Below are 19,511 nucleotides of genomic sequence, written 5' to 3'. Positions count from 1 at the left end.
TTATAGCGTGGAACCGTGAGCAATTACAGTGATGCCTCTGAGGGCCACGTGTTTTTCTTTTTCATCCCATTTAAACTCTAAAAGGAGGGTTTTTTTTTTTTTTTTTTTTTTAGGGTAAAAGCCACCACTTCATAATTCCAGCCCCACACTTCAGTGCAGCATGGTCTCTGTTGCAACACATCAAAACACCGTGATACAATAAGTTAATAGGCATTTATCCATTAACATAGTGCACAAATATCATGCATATGCTGCCACAGTATATTTCTTCCGTAATCAAAACATTTTTTGGAAATAATGCATAGGTATAAAATCCATTACATAATCAATATTACCGGTAATAAAAATAAAAAAATCTGTACAAATATCCTGTCAGAATTTTTTTTTTCCTTGATTTTCTGTTTTGTTTTTTTTTTTTATTAATATAACAGAGGAAAAAAAAAAAAGCTAAAACAAAACAAAAAAAACAAAAGTACAAAAATAAATATTCTATGTACAAACAAACAGAGCATTCCGGAATTAACGTCACTGCAAAACAAGAGGCAAAGAGAACACAGGTTAGATATCATGCAAGTGGTCATGGAGGTATAGCACTTTTCTTTTGTTTCTTTTCCCTTCTGACTGAGGGACTGAAGCTAACAGAGTATTTTGTTATGCTGAATTTTACATTAAAAACAAAACATGAACTGTTATAGGACTAGCGAGAGCATTAATTAATGTTACCAATATATTTATGTATTGATATATACATCAATAGGAGAACATAGACTCCTTTCTCAATGTTCACCAGATACCACTATCCATGACTAAGATGTGTTCTCCAGTTATTCTGATATCATATTCGTCGAGAAATGTTAAAAAAATAACAACCATGCATATCTAAACATAATCTATACCTCCATATCAAACATATGGTTTCATTACATCATTTAGTGGATTAGTTATATGTATGAGGGCTGACAACTATCACTTCAAATCCACAGCACTGTTAAGTGAGGACTTACTTTATTCCAGCAGCCTGATACTGGTAGACCATCCTCGCCCTGAGGGAAAGAGAACAGTTGGAGTGAGAATCTCACGCTGCCAGTGATAATAACAATGGACACGAGAGCTATCTGATCTCATCTCATACATTAATATAAAATATGGCATTTATGCACTTCAACTGCACAATTTCTCATCACATTTCAGCCAGGCATACTTGTGAGTGTGTGTGTGTGTGTGTGTGTGTATGTGTGCGTGTGTGTGCCTGTGTGTGTGTGTGTGTGTGTGTGTGTGTGTGTGTGTGTGCATGTGTCTGTGCACAAGTGTCAAGCAGGATCATGCAATGCCCTCATTTATTCATTTCAACAGGAATCAATACAAGCTAATGAAACATTTGTTATTTTTCGTAAATTGGTTTTCTTAGCCATTGCCAGTTGATCTGAGTCTTGCATTTTCAGGGGACACCAGTCTGATGTTAGTTAGGCATGTGGACACAGAGTCAGAAAAGGTCTAAGAGTAGAGTCATTTGAAGGCATTCAAGGAACAGATTACAAAGATTATGAATAGAAATACTTAATAGAGTGTATTCTATGTTAATTCCAAGAGACCTATATTAATAGTTAGTGTCAAGCAACCAATTTAATCATATTTGACTGAGATGACTAATCACGTAAGATCTTATGCAATGACATGAAAAATTATCTGAGACAAATGTTGGACAGTTCATGTGGTTAACAAACGAGACATGTCCCTGTTTTTCAGTTTTCAACTTGACTACAAGTATATGAAATACGAGATTCCCATCTTAGGTCATGCAGTATTGTTATGTATTGTTTAGAAATTTTCTTAAGTTTTAATATGAAAATTAAAGGACAGGATATTCAGTAACTATAGTTAAAAACAGAAATAAGTGCAAAAGATTCAGCCAAACAGCCTTGAAATGTTACAGAGCAGCACACTTCAAAAAAGAATACTAGAGTATTTAAAGATTCCCCTAAAGTTTCTATGGCACTTTAGGTGAGCGGTTAAGGAAGCCAGTGCATGCCACAGAAGGGAAGGGAGAGAGAACACCATACCACAGGGCAGGGGGCATCCAACCCATCCAGGCCTGGCAAACCTGGTTCACCTTTCTCCCCCTTAAAGCCTCGGAAACCCTGTTCATAAAATCAACTGCATCAAAGACTAGCTCTTACACCTGCAACCCCTCTTCCTCGCTGGGGTCGGAGAGGGGGAGGGGGAGAGCCGGTTCTCCCTGAGATCTGACCAGACCAGACCAGACCGGACCAGAACATGCAGGTCCAACCTGGGACTGACAGGAGAAGGCTCATCGGGTCCAGGAGGATACAGCCTCCGTAGGATTTTCATATGTGTTTGAGAAGACGTTTTGGCAGAACGAATAAAGATAAGCTTGCCTAAAGCTAAGTGAATGGTTCTCTCTGGACGCAGTAAAGAGCCATACTCCCATAAGTCTTTTCCTGCAAGAGAAAATCCCCCACACAGATCGCTGGTCCCAGGTCACGTTTTATGATGTACAGTTCCCAACCACTATATCCATTTTCAGGAATGTCTGAATGAATGACTGCATAGATGAACGGGAGTCTGGAATAGAGTAGTTTTCCAAACTGAACCTTTTCTCCTAATACATTTGACCAGATGGACCAGAGGGTCTATGGGGTTTATTAGGTTGACTGAGAACGAGACAAGGGGACGTTAAGGGACATGGCCTTTGAGGACTGCGCTGTCCCAAAAAGCAGTTCCCTCCTCTTGCCTCGCTCTGGCAGTACACTGAACGAAGGACGTACCAACGGACAAGGGGCATCTAATCCTGGGGCTCCTTGGTCTCCCTTATCCCCTTTCGGCCCCCTGTTGCCTCTCTTGCCCCTCTCCCCCTGCAAATAACAGCGCATTCACAAAAATACAGACTTTAGTCCTCCTGGTGTGCTTAAGTCAGGAAAAAAAATATTATTATTATTTCTTTTTATTTTTTTTTTACACTTTTGACCTAATTTATCCTCTAAGTGGTTTAGGAAAGCGTAAATATGCTTTTCTTTTGTTCAGAATAGAAGAAAGTAATAATAAAACATTTAAGGGGGGTAAGTGGAAGAGGTTAAGGGACAGGGATTTACGTCAGTGCTGTTGGTGAGCAGGTTGATTTTCTTTTCTTCATTCAGTTCCAATATTTTGTATTACATTGAAATGTCCTCACATTGTGAATTACTGCACTTACTGTGGAACCTAAAGCAATGTCAGTAGTTTACTGATTGTGTATATGGTACAGCAACGGGAAAGTTTTTTTGTTTTTTAATTATTTTTTTTTTCAACAGGCTGATCACAGTCATGCGAGTGACCAATTAAACTGTTTCATTGTACTGCTCAGAGCAAAACAAACTCTCACAAATTATCCCTGATCATTTATCATAAAGACTGTTTATGAGAAGATCAGTTTAAATAATTCAGAATACTGAGGTGAAAAAACCTGTATGGATGATATTAAAAATGCTAAAATGTTGTTTGAGAGGCTGAAAAAGAAATACAGTATCTAGCAGCTATGTCACCTTATTGACTGAAACAAATGTTCTAATAACTCTAATAATAAAAGTTCTAAGAGCAGTAACTGAACCATCAATGCAGAGAATTTAGATACAAAGCAACCATTAGAGAAACACTCAGTAACTCAATGATGATCTTAAGCAAATGACTTTTTTATACAAAAACATACTACATACTACATAAAACAGCCTGACCTAGCTTTACTTTTACAGGTCTGCTCACCAAGGACATTGACTAAATGAAACCGTGACGTCATTACTTTGAGGAATTGGAATTGGAGGAATCATAAGTCCCATCTAGTGAGCAGCTCTCACAATGGAACAACTTCGAGATTGGGACACCCACTTAAAGAGTTCAAAAGAGTGGCTTCCCCGAGAGCGTGGAGTGATCACTAATTTAACAACATCATGAAGAGCTTGTATTAAAACCCTGACTGACCTGCGAAAGCAGCATTTCTCTGATGCTAATGAGATTTAAGCATAGCTTCTGACTGTTTAGCACCATGACACAAATTATACACATGGCACTGGAACCAGGGTTTTAAAACAAGCGCTTCAGGTGAACAGCTGGGTTCTATGGCAGTGTTTTCCAGTCTTCCTCTGGGACACCCCACATCTCTGCACATCAGGTCTCTCCTTGTTCTAACACATCTGGCTCATCTCATCCAGGGCTTCAGTATTAGCCTCCAGGTTGAATCAGGTGTGTTAGAACATAGAAACGTATTAAAAATGTACAGTGTTATGGGATGTCCAAGGACAAGATACGGAAACACGGTTCTATGGTGTGTTTCTCTACATTCAAATTGCCACTTCTTTTGCCACTCTTTAAATGTATGTGCATGAATAAATCTTGAGTGAGAAGGCTGCACACTAGCTGGAGTGGAGGAGATTAAAGGCAGGCTTGGTGGGAAGGTCAGTGAAGGAGAGGAGAAGGAGGAAAATAAAAGAGGAGTATTAACCCAGACTATGACATTAGAATGCAGGAGGTGCAGGAGGAGGCCAGGGAGTGAGAGAGGGACAGAGAGGATGGCCCGCCCCCGGCAAAAAAAAGAGCCACGGGACACAGGCCAGAGTGCAGGGGAGGAAAAGGGGATAGGAAGACCTGTGGAAAAAAAAAGAGAGAGGAAGACAAAAAAGGAGGACAAGAGTAAAAACAGAACTGTGCTCTAAAAGGTCATCCGCAGCACCTCGAACCGAACTCCGCACGCAATGTAAACTAAAGAACATCTGTCTCATAAAAGTAATTTCATAATCATCTACTCTCTAGCACCTGTGTTTATATGGATGTTATATGCAAGGTATCATATTTGGCAAGATTGTACCGTCCATAAATTCAAGCATTCTGAAAGAAAGTTTATGGCCTTCTAACATTAAAGTTCTGTTATTGTCCAAATTTTTCATTAAAACTTTTCCTCAAGTTTGTTGATCTTTAGTCTCGATTTGAGGAAAGTGTATTGACGATGAGCTAAATTTTTCCAAATGCTGTTGCAGATTTTCAGGGTGCTGGGAGGACCACTGACATATCTTACTTTCAACAGGAGGGAGGCATTCAGATACTAAATCAGGCTATTAAGTGTTAATAGGAAGAAACACCTGTCTACTTAGGAAAGGATGGAGGAAAGACAGAAATACAGAATACAGGACAGAAATACAGCTGAAATATACTTTTCTATCACAACTCCACATTTTGCAAGATGCTTTAGCCTTATAGACTACATATGGTAAAGGAATAGGGTGACAAGATAGTAGCAAAGACAATACTGAAAGATGGTCATGTTTCAAAACAGTTGCTAAACTAAACTGTGGCATAAAAGTCTCAAAGTACTTTTTTTACATGTGTTTTGAGTGATCTTGAAATTGAAACGACCAAATTAAAAGTAGATACAATCTGAAGTCTTACAATCTGAAGTAACTCTTTTCATTATACATATTTAAAAGCTTGTAGCTATCAGTTTGAGAACTGCACATACAATGCACAGTCCTGCATAAAATCTAGTTTTTGTCTCTTGTTTATTTGCACATGCATAACATTTTTATATGTTTGAGAAAAAGCCACTGCAAAACGAAAGGATATTCATAGCAGATAAACTAAACCCCCAAAAACCCCCCTCTTTCTGCAACACCAAATTATTTTGCATGCTTACGAAGAGCATTTCCTCTGGAGTAACAAAATATAGCCACCAAATCTACAATCTTTAAGTGTATTAATCATATTTCTATTTTCAATTCATTCAGTAGCTTTCACACAATTTCTCTGAATCCCCAAATGTCTGCTCAAAACTACAGATAAATAAACAGGTAAAAGAGCCGGCTAGGTCAGAAAGGCCCCGAAAGTAGGATGTACTCCAGACGACTGGCTTCATTTACTAATATTTCCAACAGCGTTTGTTTTTTATACTTTAAAAAAAAAGAGAGCAGCATCACTGTGGATTCAGAGTCCTCTGTTGGATACTGAATGCATGTTATTGTCATCTTGTGAAAAACAATAACACTGTACTCCAGGAAAGCTTTCAATCAAACGCGAAACAGTATGTTTTCTTACCCGATTTCCTTTAAATCCTGGTGGTCCTACTAAACCCTTTTTCAAAAAAAAAAAAAGGAAAAAAAAAGATTATTTATGAAAATGCTATGAATGGATCAACATCGGGCTGTCACAATATCAGATTTTCACTACACAATTATCGTGGCCAAAAGAAATCACAATAACGATATTATCGCGATATCTCTAGAAAATGTAAACAAAATAATAATAATAATGCTATTATTTACGAGATGAACTGATAAACAAAATAAATAAAAGATCCCCAAGGCCTAACATCTGTCATCAATACAATGTCAACTGAAACAAAATCACTTGTAGGGAGCTTGCAGTTTTCACAATATCGAACCCATTCCAGCGGTAAGAGGTCCGTGGGAACACTGTAGCATCAGGCAAGCAGCAACACGAGGTGATGTAATGTACTGTTAAACCAATGTAACTGAACTCTTTTAATGTGGTTCGGTTTTTAACAATACAAATGTTTAGTATTTAATGTGCTTGCTGAATGTACATAGCCTGACGATTGTCAGCAAAGCTCATGATCTGCTGGGTAAACAGCCTCACGTAGCCAGCACATTGCTACCTGTGGCTGAGAGTCACTAGTTCTTTGCAAAGGGTACAGAGCTTATAATAGGAATATTTGCTCTCGTTTTTAAGTATTATGATTGTTAACTGCCGTTTGTTTGATCTGTTCATTTGTTTTTTCTTCTTTTTAAATTACCGTTTTTAAATGCTTCTTTTCCCATTGAAAACGAATGGGGAAAGCTTCAGGTCTGTAGTGCTACGACGAGGGATTGCACACACTGGCACTCGATACGTGGATTAAATGGTCTTTTGCTCTGTGACTACACTTCATCTGGTGACAGATCCAGCATTTTCTGCAGTTAAGATGATGCTGTGACGCAATCACATTGGCATTTTCTCGCGGAAATGCACCTCAAGTTTACGATATTATCGTATGTGTATTATTAACATGGTATCAATGTCATATTTTAAATAATACCGTTATTGTCAATACCTGTATATCGTGACACCCCCAGATCAATATCTTCTGTCCTACCAGTCTCACATGCCATGTAAACCACAGAGGCTATGATGGTCCATTGAATGCATTAGGTTATGACAGACTATAGCGCAGTACTTACAGGGATGCCTTGAGGCCCAATTGGTCCTGGTGCCCCCATATCTCCTTTCTCCCCCTGCACCAGTAAAACGAGAAATGCGTCAAATCACAGGCATGAAAATGAAACTTTCGAGAAACACGTTAGGGGAAATCCAAATATACAGAAATATCCAATTCTGAAGTGCTCTGCGCTTTACTCGTCCATTAAAACTACAGTTAAAGGCACATAGTTCAAAGCCACACACACACACACGCGCGCACACGCACACACACAAAAACCCATAAAAAACTGTGACCTAACCCTTTCTCCTTTTGGTCCTGCTGGGCCAGGTACACCAGCTGGTCCTATCAGACCCTTTAAATTCAAAAGGAAACAAAAACCATCAGTAATCCTCGAAGGGGAGATAGAAAGAGATTTTGGACTCAGGAATTGGAGAGGGAGAGAACCTTGTTAAGTACCAATAGATCAACAAGCTTGTTCCTTGATTTCAGAGGGGTTTTTTTTTTCTTTCATTTTTTCAATGGTTCAAACAAAATGAAGCTAAGAGCTATGCTAATCAGCGAATATCTAGCCTTAGAATCATGGAAGAAATAAAGAAAAATTCTCAACTGACAAGATTGTTGATCTAAGGCAGAATACATGACCACACAAGTAAATACATGAATCCATCTTGAATTTTTCCTTCCTTGTCTTCGATAGGATTCAACACAAGGGGTTAGAATGTCTGTTTTTTTTTTCTTTTTGCAATTTCGCTTCTCAGCCACGTGTATGGTATGCCATACTGTAACCATAGTAACATGCATTTGCATCCCAGCATGCTTTCCTGGTATGGCAACAAAAGGTCAAAGGTCAAAGCTGTTTCGCACATGGTATTCTGGGGCCCAGTTAAACAGATCACTTGAGGATTTGCAGAGGCATAAGATTTTTATAAAAATGATTCATTTATATCATGAAATAAGTTTTTTTCTTGCAATGCAAAGAAAAAGAAAGACAGAAGGATAAAGAGAGAGAGAGGGTGTGAGTGTGTGTTTGTGAGAGAGAAAAAGAGTGAGAGACAGAGAGAGATGTGGAAAAAAGACAGTCAGTGTTTCCACAGCCTTTGCCCATATCCTCAACTGGACAGCTGAAAGCTGACAGGTAGAGAAATAAATGAAAGAACTGTTTTTTTAAAACTGCTGTGAGCTACAGCCAAACAGACTCAAGAGAAGAATCACCTCATAGCCATCTTCATGCCAATACAGCCTCACAGAGTGTCTAAACAGAGCCCTTTTATTTCATCAACAACACAAGAGAGACAGAGACACAAGCACAAGAGACTTGACAGGCAGACAGACAGATAACTGCGCAGACAGACAGGCAGACAAGCAGGCGGGGGCGGGGTGGGGGGGAGAGATGAGAGGAGGAGGAGGAGGAGGAGGGGGGCACCGGAGGGATGAAGGGAACGGGTCTTGCGCCACTCACCACTGGACCAGGCCTGCCGTCTAAACCATGAGCCCCCTGGACAGTGTGTAAAAAGTTACAGAGAGGAGGAGAGATGGATGGTGTGGAAGGGTGGGAGGTGGAGAGGAGGAAGGGAGGGAGTGAGTGAAGCGGTGATTCGTGTGACAGAGACACACCACACACACACACACACACACACACACATACACACAAACACCCCCCCCCCCAGCCCAAAAAAAACAAAACAAAACCAATTTTGGTGAAGGGGTGATAATGGTGTAGTTGTAATGTGAGAAAACATCAGTAACTCCTTTGCTCTGTTGTTTGTCACTTTGTCTGTGTGCTTTTTCACTCTCTCTACATTTAAAATGCACTTAATTTTTGGACCGGCACTGTGCAGACAAACAACTCACTCTCACTAGGGACAGTAATAAAAAGAAAAAAAGAAAGAAAAAAAGGACTTAATTGGCAGCTTTTGAGGTTTCTAATTGGGTACTCTCCTAAAAATACTTCATTTCAAAATCACATAGTCGATTAATTCAACTCTGTTTATTCCAGGAGTTGTTTGATCTTAATAGTTTGATGATTACACCATTAAATAAATATTAAACGCTTTCAAGGTCGTGTAAGTTTCCATAGCAGCACAAAAGGAGTTACTGTGCCATTGATGATGTGACTTAAACATTTTTATCAATGGCTTTGCCATCAAAGAGATACACAACACCAGACAACAGGAAAAAGACCCATGATAAACCAGTAACCTATGACATGCCATCTCACACTACCAGAGTCTGCCATGTGAACACATACATTACAGATTTTTACATTGGAATGAGTCATCGAGTCTTATTTCACATAAAACAATAATACCATTCAGTTTATCACTTATTGTGATGCGTTACTTATATGTTATGGAAGGAGATTCATGTGTTTTATCGTGTCTAAAATACAATGCTACTGAGAAGTCACACAGACGATTATTACTACTGTTAACACTACTGTCTGACCATCCAGACTCACACTGACACACGAGACATGAAATATCCGTAAGACGCACACTAAAGTCACACGGCACGCGTTTTAAGCTAAAGCATATCACACGAAGCGGAACACTAAGACCGAAAGCTAAGACACGTCAAACTGAAGCGGCACATCTGGGTTAACACAGGGAGACTTTTATTAAGAGCCACCCGAGGAACTGAGGTGAGTACTTACAGGAAGTCCAAGATGGCCCCTGTCTCCTTTATCTCCCTTCTGGCCAGATGCTCCTTTTTCTCCTTTGACACCCACCCCTGGTTCTCCCTAACACAGACAACAAGAAACAAACCGCAACTCTGGATCTCTCCCACGCTCAAATTTATGTACTCTAAGTTCATTCTATAACAACAGATGATTGCATTTAGTGTTAGACAGTGGTAAAATCATATGATTTTACAAATTGTGCCTAATTTGATCTTTACCTTTGACCCTGACAGTCCAGGAGGTCCCTGTAGAGTGTGGAGAGGAAAAACAGAGTTAGATGTGAATGTAGAATACAATGGAACAACCTCTTACGGTATAACTGATTTACACATAATGCCTAAAAAAAATCTCCAGAAAGTCCATTTAACATAGTAATCTTCAGTTTAATTTTGTGCGGGATTCATAAAGTAATGGCTTTTCAGTTCTTTGCTTGAGGCCAGAACAGCAATTAACTGCCCACTCATTACAATCTACTGCTCTGTCATTGCTCTGTCCTGCTCAGGACAGTGTAGAGTTACTTAAATTCAGTGAAACCTAAGGCTTATATGGAGTAAAGCCCAACTTTGTTCTCACCATTGGCCCTACTGGCCCCTGGGGTCCTGGAGGTCCTGGAGGCCCATACACCTAAAACCAACAGACAATTACACACCGATGTAATAAACAGTTCCTGTTTATTATCACCAGATGGTCACATGATAATATAGTTCCAATCACACTGGTGACATCAGACTATAAAACTTAATGCATACTTCATTGAGTGGCTTCCAGAGCTCATGTTTAGCATAATTCTCATTATAAGTGTTCTAGCGCTAAGGCAAAGTGTGAGGGACATTATGTATACCAGAGTTTGGAGTTAAGTACTCAAAATGTAAAGATGATTGAGTGTTCATCTGCACATGCATCACATGGATCTCAAAATCGTAGGTCCTCAAAATCTAACGTACTATATTCAAGGACAAAAAAAAAAGAGTCAAATGATAGCAAAGAGTATTTACCAGATCTGATTTTTCACCCTTCTCGCCTGGTTCACCTTTCTGACCCTACATTTTCATTTGAAAATAAATAGTTCAAATAGTATTATTACTGCAGGCAACAAAACACTTTAACATTCATTGCAGATCGATTCTCTGTGGTGTCATCTGATGTCTAAGCATCAATGACAGCCTTTAACCTGAGGGGCACCATTGCGTACCATTGAGCCTGGTAATCCAATAGGACCTGGGGGGCCTGTGTCCCCCTTTTCACCAGTAGGGCCATCTAAACCCTACAGAGCAGGGGAGGAATAGGGAGATAGAAGTTACTGGTTTAATACTGTCGGCAAGTTGAATCTGGGTAATTATTCTTAAAAAAACAAAAACAAAATTGGGACAGTCCAGAATCCGTTTAAGTTCCAAAATGTGTTGCATTTTTGTTTAAGACAGTTGTAAGATCCTAAATTGAAAGCAGTCTCAGTTTAAGATTTTTTTTTTTAATTAACGAATGCAGTCTAAGGATCAACTTTGATCCTACAGACGGACGCAATGCTGCCCTCCCACAGTAAACCCATACTGTGATGCATGGACACAAAATGGTTTGCAGTCAGTTAATCACACAGGATTTATGTCAAATCGAGAGAATTTCTCCCCAAGTGTAGAGCTATGATTTGAATGATCAGTGGTTGAGAGAGCAGTTTGACTCCCTTTTATACAGGTACTTACAGGTGATCCTGAAGGGCCCATGTCCCCCTTATCTCCTTTTGGCCCTGGGAAACCCATGACTCCTCCTTCTCCTCTTGGCCCCTCAGGACCAGGGGGTCCAACAGGCCCTTGCTCTCCTGGTTTCCCTCTAGGACCCTGTAAAGCATGATGGGAAAAAAATGATGTTTTTGACTATCCCTTCCAGAAAAATCAACTCAAATCTCCGATCTATCGTCTTAACGTTAGCTGCCAAACAGAAGAACGTTGCATAAACAAACAGAACCTTCTTCTTACAGAGCAATCATTATAAAATCGAGGGAGGGTGGAAAAAGAAAGGATTTACCTTTTCCCCATCAAGACCAGGGGGACCTGGCAGACCAACCTCACCCTGATAACAAAAAACAACAACAACAGCAACAACAACAAATGTTAGAAACATCTGAAAGAGCAAATGAAAAAAAATGTGTAAGTATGTGATCTCCACAGCTGAGATAACAGAAGGCTAGAAAGGCCTACCTTAGTGCCTGGAGGCCCAGGGGGGCCAGGAAGACCAGGTGGGCCCTGCTGAAATGATTAACAACACAGAAAAATATATTGTTCAGATAAAAAAGGAGACATAACATCTTATCTCCAGAGGTTAATACATTTCTAGTTCTTCTCTGAAGTTTGTCATACTTGACTATGAAATCTGATATGCACTTTCACACATGAGTAGGTCACCACTGCAGCTACCAAGAAGCAACCATCTGTTCCTCCAGTAGAAATACCTGAATGCACTGAAATACCGTCCTTCAATAATACCAATTCTGGTAAATCTCATTTTGAATTACACATGCACAAAACTTACCATTAAATGAACGTTGCGGATGTCCTGCAAAACATAAGAGTTTAATACACTATTAGCCACAACTTTAATTCTTTACGCGCTGAATATATTTGAATTCCACGAAAGGCATTTTCAGTGGAGATAAAATGAAATGCAACATACATTTTCGTTGTTGTTGACTAATGTTTTTCCTGGTTCTCCCATTGGACCTGGGGGACCCTGAAGACAGAATATGTTAATGTTATTACATTTCTCTCAACTGATCACTTAGGATGATATATTTATTTAAATGCAATGAACTCTTAATAGGTGTGATTTCGAGATTTTTTTTTCTAATATGCAATGCTGGTTTTGTTGGGGACTGTCATATTCTTTAGGGGAAAAGTGGGGGGAATCTATGCCCTGAACTCACTCTTGGTCCAGATGGGCCTTCGGGTCCAGCATCTCCCTGCGGGGGAAAAAAGAGGAGAGATAATGAACCACACCCAGTAACCTGTCTTTTCCTACCTAACTGTCGAAAAGCACAAGTCTGCTCACCTTAATTCCTTGATCGCCTTTTTCGCCCTGTTAAAAAAGAACATCACAGTCGACATGATCACGAAATGGGCTGTGTCAGTAAACACCCTTCAAGTATCCATGCGGTAAATGACTGTGAAATACTATCATTTTTGTGACAGTCAATCCACTACACTTTCTTTCAGCCCCACAGCGACAATTACTATTAAATCACATCCTGCCATACTGGTACAAGATAACATTACAAATGGTGCCTGAAAAAAAGGAGGAGTCCTGGAATCAGGCATCCACACAGTGGTAACCTCTGTAAGACATAATGGGTGAACTGTGTTGGGAAACTACCTTGGGTCCAGCTGGTCCTGGCAGTCCCGGGGTGCCTGGTTCTCCTTTAATGCCAGTTCCTGCAGCACTAGGTTCTCCCTTTTCACCCTGTCCAATCAATCAAGGGATTATTTTGCAGCATATGCAAAAAGGCTGTGCGATACATCATTATGATCAAACAAAAGTTTTAGGCATTGTAGTTATCGCACATATTATTGTGCTAAAAGAAAAGTTCCACTGCTGGAATGGAACATGTGTGTAGTATGAATGTGACTACTGCTGTGAAACACAAAGCATGCAAGTTGATAAGCATAAAAAGACTCATCAAACCAAACAGTACTCAAGCAAAACTGTAATTTATTACTAAGTATTATTAAACAGCTGCACAGCACTGTTTCAAGAACAACCAGACTTAAGGACTGGCGGTGTTCATGAGATGCAGTCAGGAAAATCCAGACTTTTCTCCCTGGATTGACTTAAGCCTTGAGGCTCTGAGCTCCACCAAGATATCAAGAACATTTTCACTGAATACACACCTTGATCTAAGGTAAAAAAAAACAATGTTAGTAGTTAAGAGCTCCAGAGCTCATCTTTCCCGCACAGAGAACTGTCTAGAACCAGGCAAATAAACAGCATTTCAGAGAACTTCCTGCACTGTAAGTCATCATTCGGCACAACATAAACTTTACATGGAACAGGGACACAGTGGGATTTGGTTTCGGCGAGTGGTCTAATTGGATGGAATTCCAGCAAAACACAGAATGAGCACACGGCACTTTTACGACAAACATGCAACCACAACGACCATTCCAGGCCTACCCTGTAGCCTCGTTTCCCAGGAATACCGGGAACGCCGGCCTGACCCTTCATAGCAAGAAGAAGAGCGGCATTACATCATTTGGAAAACACAAGCGCTCGCGTGTCACTGTCATTGACAAACTCATTCAGGGCTTTTTACCTTGCGTCCGGGAGCGCCCGGTAAACCAGGCTCTCCCTGGAGAACAGCAGCGGAGGCGTGAGGCAGGAATAGGAGGAAACACGAGAGAGAGAAAAAAAAGGTGAGAAACGTAAAGAGTTAACTTTCACACCGTTGATCTGAGAAACTCAACAGAGTGTACAAATCACACAGAGCTCCCTGACAGAATACTAAATGAAAAACCAATCATTCCTGTCATCAGCAGACCACATTTATATTAAGATCATTTTTTGCAATCATGCCTCATCATCCATGCACGGATATGACCGCGAAATGTTTGGAACAACTCAAAAGCTGTTTACATCCGCGTAAACACGATATGACTACCGGGCGTCGTTATTTGTAGCCGAATAATTAGGCAACACGCTCAGAAATCAATATTTAGATGGGTTTGAAGTGAGATGAGTTTGTCTGTTCTAGACACACAAACGCTCGGTCGCGATTGGGACATGACGAGTTCCTGCCCCTCTGCCTCCAGGAACTACTTTGTTATTAATAGTAAAGAACACATGATAGTTATTTAATTCACGTTTCTCTGAGCGCAGATTAATGAGTGGACACATGGAGGGGGTGATGTACAGTCACAGCTGTGCTGGCTGTCCACATGAACCCAGGAGCTTTGGGGAGGTCATTGCGCAAGTCACGTCCCATCACTTCTCCGCGTGCCATCTCACCCCCCCCCTTCTTTTTTTCTTTTTTTCTTTTCAGATGCCAAAGTTCAGACCGAGGGGGAGAGATTATCGCACACAAGGAGCCTTAACGACGAGCCGCTAATCAGACCCCAACGCGACGCCAACATCATTTGCTCATCAACAATTATGCAGGCGTGCATAATCAGAGGAGAATTTATCATTTAGACATGTGATCTCTCTCATCCTGGTTAACAGTTTAGGTTTGGATGATGGAACGCTCACTGATAATCCATGCAAAGAAGAGAGTAGCCCACTGGGAAAGAAGGTGGGGTAGTTCTTTTAACCATTTGGGGTCAAAACCCTGTAACATCTACCATAAAACAATGTGACACATTTGAAGAGGTTGGGAAGTCTCTGGTTATATCTACCGACATAATTTTAAGACACATGACACTTCTCAATTGACAACAAGGCTAAAAGGACAGTGAAACTGATTCTTGTTCCTACATATAACCGCTGTTGTGTAGAAATATATGTGCTCTGCAAAGTACAAGCAATACATAATGGATACTTTGGTAATGATTTGTGACTACTGAAGTGATGGCTTTTAATTCTGGGGTTTAAAAACTATGGATACTGTACTGGGCGTGGACATTTCAAAGGGGCAGGGCTGTGGATTGTGGGTAATGTAGTGAAGGGGCAATGGCATTGGGCCTCAGTCAGAGGGTGTATGGGTTCTTACCCTACAAGAAATCGTGCTTAAAATTAAAAGGCGACTTAATTCACAACTGTTTAATGTCGTCTTAATATTTGGGCCGTTCTAAGCTCAGCTTGTGGACCCAGTTTCTGAATTGAGTTTACTAAAAAAAAACATTGAGCCCACCTAACTTCTTTTTCTTTTTTTTTTTAGATAAGAGTATAGATGTTTAATTGACTACCTTCACTCCTTGTTTCCCAGGCATGCCAGGTATCCCTCTCTCACCCTGGAAAAGCAGCATCAGTAAACCACAACTCTCCACCATTAGAAGCAGGGAAAACGACATCATTCCAAAGAAACCAATTCCCATGCAAAAACACACCAGAACCATTCCCACCAAACCAAATCTGCAACCGTGTCATGCTTTGCCACAGCAAAAGCAAAGCCACATGGGGGATTTCCAAGCATGAAAGAGAGCGACAATGGAGAAATCCAACTATCCAGTCACGCACAGGAAGATCTGTTGAGCTAAGGACATAGATGGTCTGTGGACTCCAGTGCGTCTGACCACAGGGCAGGTGGCAGAGCCATGATTGGCACACTCCTCTCTCTCTCTGCCACCACAAACATACTCAGCAAAAGTACATGATTCGAGACAGTGACAGGTGCAGTGGTTGAACCTCACATGGGTTGTGGTTTTGAGGCAAGATGGGGAGGGCAGGCGTGCGTGTGTGTGTGTGTGTGTGTGTGTGTGTGTGTGTGTATGTGTGTGTGTGTGTGTGTGTATGTGTGTGTGTGTGCCAATTATCCCAGGCACTCGGTAGGAGTTTTTGGACCAGAGACGAGACCACAGCATACTCAGCTGCCTCCGTGGGCACTTTCATATCGGCCTGTCACTGGGGTGCAGCCAAAGGGGACGCGTTGGGAGAAAGGGTTGTGTTGGCCTCAGGTGCAGGGGGAGGGATGAAGTGGAGATTGTGTGTCAACGCTTCCCGGAAGATGAAAGCGTGCGGCTCCATCTCGTCCCACTGACTGGGGAATGGTGGGATGAGTTGAAGGTTGAAAGCTTTAATCCTACGCGTGCGCGTGCGTGTGCGTGTGCGTGTGTGTGAGTGTGAGTGTGTGTCTGTGTGCGAAAGTGAACAAGCGAGTCTCTAGGCTCCCAAGCAGGCAGCAGAAACAGGAAGTCTCTTTGATCCCCTCCTTATCCAATCAGCTCACACCATTCCTGCCATCGTCTCTGTCGTCATCGACTCTGTTTTCCCCTCTCTACAGCGTCTATTTTAACACAGCCGTACCTGACACCTGATAAAGAGGTCGCTCTACACATACTCAGACGCTGCCTAAAGCTGATGTATCAGTGTGATAATCTGTGTTCTAAGATGACGAGCACCTGGGTTCTGGAGTTCAGAGGAGCTCTTTAAGGGTGAGGAGAACAGCTATCAGCAGTTCAGAATATATCCTCTGCTTTCCACATTCAACACAAGCTTTTTCCAGACTGAATCACAGAGACAAAGGTGGGAGGGTGAAGTGGTTCCACCGTGCCAATTTTTTGTCTCCTGTCCTCTTTGTTCATTGGTTGAAATCCTCACTGGACACCCCATTTAATATGCACATGTTTTTTTTTTTTTTAAGTTCAGTCCAAAAAAACTCAAGAGCATTATGCGCTAATAATCATCATAGCTGATGAGATGAGAGGAGACGAATTTGAATGTCAGCCATGCGGTTTTGGGAGATTAATGCTCTTGCATTAACATTCACAGAGGGGGAAAAATTTAAAAATCTTAATTAACGAAAAGGGAAAAAATATATATATTTGCTGCTATCTCAGCTCATTGTTTTGCATTCTCTCCAGATGTGTTTGCGTGAAAGGGAGCGAAAGAGAAAGTGAGAGAGGATAAAGAGAGAGGGAGAGGGTGAGGGTGAGGGTGAGGAGGAAAAGAAGAAAGGCAGGCCAGAGGAAGGGCAGACGACCGTTTAGTCTTTAGCGGTGCTGCTTTTGGCAGCTGCTCGATCACTCACTCACACACTCGTACACACACACACACACACACACACACACCCTTCTTTCCTTTACTGACCCCTCTCACGGCATCCTCCCTGTCTGTCCTCAGCCTTTCCTGACTCAAGTGTCCGTGTTGGCGTGCGGATGCCAACAGAGCCTTAACGGAAAGTGACTGGGGGAGAAATTATGAGTGCGTGTGTACACGTGTGCCTGCCCCCCCCGTTCTCCCTCAGGGAGGAAACACAGACGCATTTAACAGACTCATTAAACCAGAATCTTAGCGTGACTGAGCCACATTTGCAATTAAATGCTTATAGACAGAGAGAGAGAGGGGGGGGGGGGGTGGGGTTCATAACCCAAAGGTATTAGAGAATAGTCACCTTATCCTTATGTCATAAAAATCCTTCCATGCCTCGTTATACAAGCTCAAGTGTCCATCGAGGAAGGTATTTTTAGTTAGAATATGGTGAACATATGTATGCCCTCTGTGGTTAGCAGATGAATTCAGAAACAGAGGGGAGCCCTAGGCACAATCAAAACATTCTCTGCTATTGAACGTGTTCAAAGGACTCCCAGTGAATGTTTACTAGTGCTAAAATGACACACTCTGATGTCTGATCTCTTGAATGCTTTCACCGCTTGTAAATAAAAGCGGCAGGTTCAAGCTTGACCTGACTCTGTCTTGACCTTGAAATCACCTACCCAAAGCACTGACCCCACAGGAAATCATTTCGCTGTCTTTAAAGTACTGGTCTGCCAGGCTGCTGAAGCGCTCGGATGCACTCTCTCTTTCCTCTTTCCGCTGTTAAACCATCCCTCTCCACAGTGCCAGTGTTGCCGTGGTGACTGTCTCTAAATGCCGCTCTTAGGCTGAAGGGTGTTCTCATCTCGCTCCTTCTCTTCCTCTTTCTCTTTTTCTTTCTCTTTCTCTCTGTCTCTCTCTCTCTTTCTCTCTCACTCTCTATCTATCTATCTATCTATCTATCTATCCATCCATCTATCTATCTAATTATCTATCTATCTATGTGTCTCTCTCTTCTTTTCTCTGTATGTCTTCCCAGGTCAAAAGAATCTGATGGTTAAAACATACGAAAGCTGTGTCGCTGTGCGCTAGGCCGAGCGATCGCCATAGCAACGGGCAAAACAGGACAGGAGGATGGCAACGTGCGATCAGCAGGAGGAGGGAGACGTCACATAGGAAATTAAAGCGAGCGCTCTCCATCACACCCGCCAACATCGCGGCTAGTGTTTCTCAGGAGAAAGATCTAAGAGCAGGAGACCAGAGGCACAGGAGCTTGCATACGACAGAGAAAGAAGTACCCCATTCGCAGACGCTGAATCAGTCAGAGATGAGGAAAGCAGCCTGTCTCCCGTTAAAAACGATCTGTCACGATGTGCCTGTACACTCGCCTGCCTTTGTTCCATAACATTATATAACTGTGGGTCGCGCACACACAGACTTAGTCAGAGCCTCCAAAAAGCGACACACAACGATACGTAAACTGCTTTGGTCTTCGGCTGGGTTTTAGTTAGGCTTAGTCTCCCACACACACACACACACACACACACACACTGTTAGGAGCCGGTTCAGACAAAGCTTAGTGTTCATCACATGCCGAACACAACACCAGACCATCTACATGCTGCTACCTTTTCTCCTTTCTCTCCCCTAAGCCCAGGTTTCCCCTCTTCTCCCTGCAGGACGCACAGATTGAGATGTCTTCAGAACACAAAGACATTTCCAGCAACAGACCAAACGGGGCTCACGGAACCGCGTGACATCACAATGTTAAACAAAAGGATTAGACGAATGAGTGAGCGTAAATCAGTCCGGAGGAAGCAGTGAGAGGGAGTCTACCGGTCACTCAAAGCACCGCCGGTCTGTTCCACTGCCGCCACCACCGTGGCCTGACCAGGTGGTCCCGAGACAGGAGCAGAGGGGAAATGACTATACCATTAAACCCAGTCTCAGAGGAGGACAGGA

The 19,511-nt window shown here is 41.8% G+C and overlaps 1 protein-coding gene across 11 annotated transcripts in view; it reads right to left on the bottom strand.

The window, feature by feature from the left end:
* Positions 1 to 494: 494 nt before the first annotated feature.
* The window catches only part of col13a1 (collagen, type XIII, alpha 1), an 81,348-nt gene continuing 62,331 nt past the window's right edge, over positions 495 to 19,511 (bottom strand). For 8 of the 11 annotated variants that reach the window (XM_030772959.1, XM_030772961.1, XM_030772962.1 and 5 more), the window contains 19 exons: positions 13,239 to 13,325; positions 12,918 to 12,944; positions 12,793 to 12,828; positions 12,543 to 12,599; positions 12,402 to 12,425; positions 12,071 to 12,118; positions 11,898 to 11,942; positions 11,576 to 11,710; positions 11,071 to 11,142; positions 10,874 to 10,918; positions 10,452 to 10,502; positions 10,097 to 10,123; positions 9,852 to 9,938; positions 7,497 to 7,550; positions 7,218 to 7,271; positions 6,076 to 6,111; positions 2,787 to 2,873; positions 1,005 to 1,043; positions 495 to 528 (listed from right to left, as the gene is read on the bottom strand). In XM_030772959.1, the coding sequence (XP_030628819.1) occupies positions 526 to 528; positions 1,005 to 1,043; positions 2,787 to 2,873; positions 6,076 to 6,111; positions 7,218 to 7,271; positions 7,497 to 7,550; positions 9,852 to 9,938; positions 10,097 to 10,123; positions 10,452 to 10,502; positions 10,874 to 10,918; positions 11,071 to 11,142; positions 11,576 to 11,710; positions 11,898 to 11,942; positions 12,071 to 12,118; positions 12,402 to 12,425; positions 12,543 to 12,599; positions 12,793 to 12,828; positions 12,918 to 12,944; positions 13,239 to 13,325 (1,014 nt within the window). In that variant the 3' untranslated portion in view covers positions 495 to 525. The remainder of the gene's footprint in view (positions 529 to 1,004; positions 1,044 to 2,786; positions 2,874 to 6,075; positions 6,112 to 7,217; positions 7,272 to 7,496; positions 7,551 to 9,851; positions 9,939 to 10,096; positions 10,124 to 10,451; positions 10,503 to 10,873; positions 10,919 to 11,070; positions 11,143 to 11,575; positions 11,711 to 11,897; positions 11,943 to 12,070; positions 12,119 to 12,401; positions 12,426 to 12,542; positions 12,600 to 12,792; positions 12,829 to 12,917; positions 12,945 to 13,238; positions 13,326 to 19,511) is intronic. The other 3 variants (XM_030772960.1, XM_030772968.1, XM_030772969.1) reach the window with 3 other exon arrangements.

This window comes from Chanos chanos, chromosome 4 (assembly GCF_902362185.1).
Source record: "Chanos chanos chromosome 4, fChaCha1.1, whole genome shotgun sequence".
NCBI classification, from domain to species: Eukaryota; Metazoa; Chordata; class Actinopteri; order Gonorynchiformes; family Chanidae; genus Chanos; species Chanos chanos.
The sequence above is the reverse complement of the archived record's forward strand: the minus strand, read 5'-3'. Positions and strand labels throughout refer to the sequence as shown.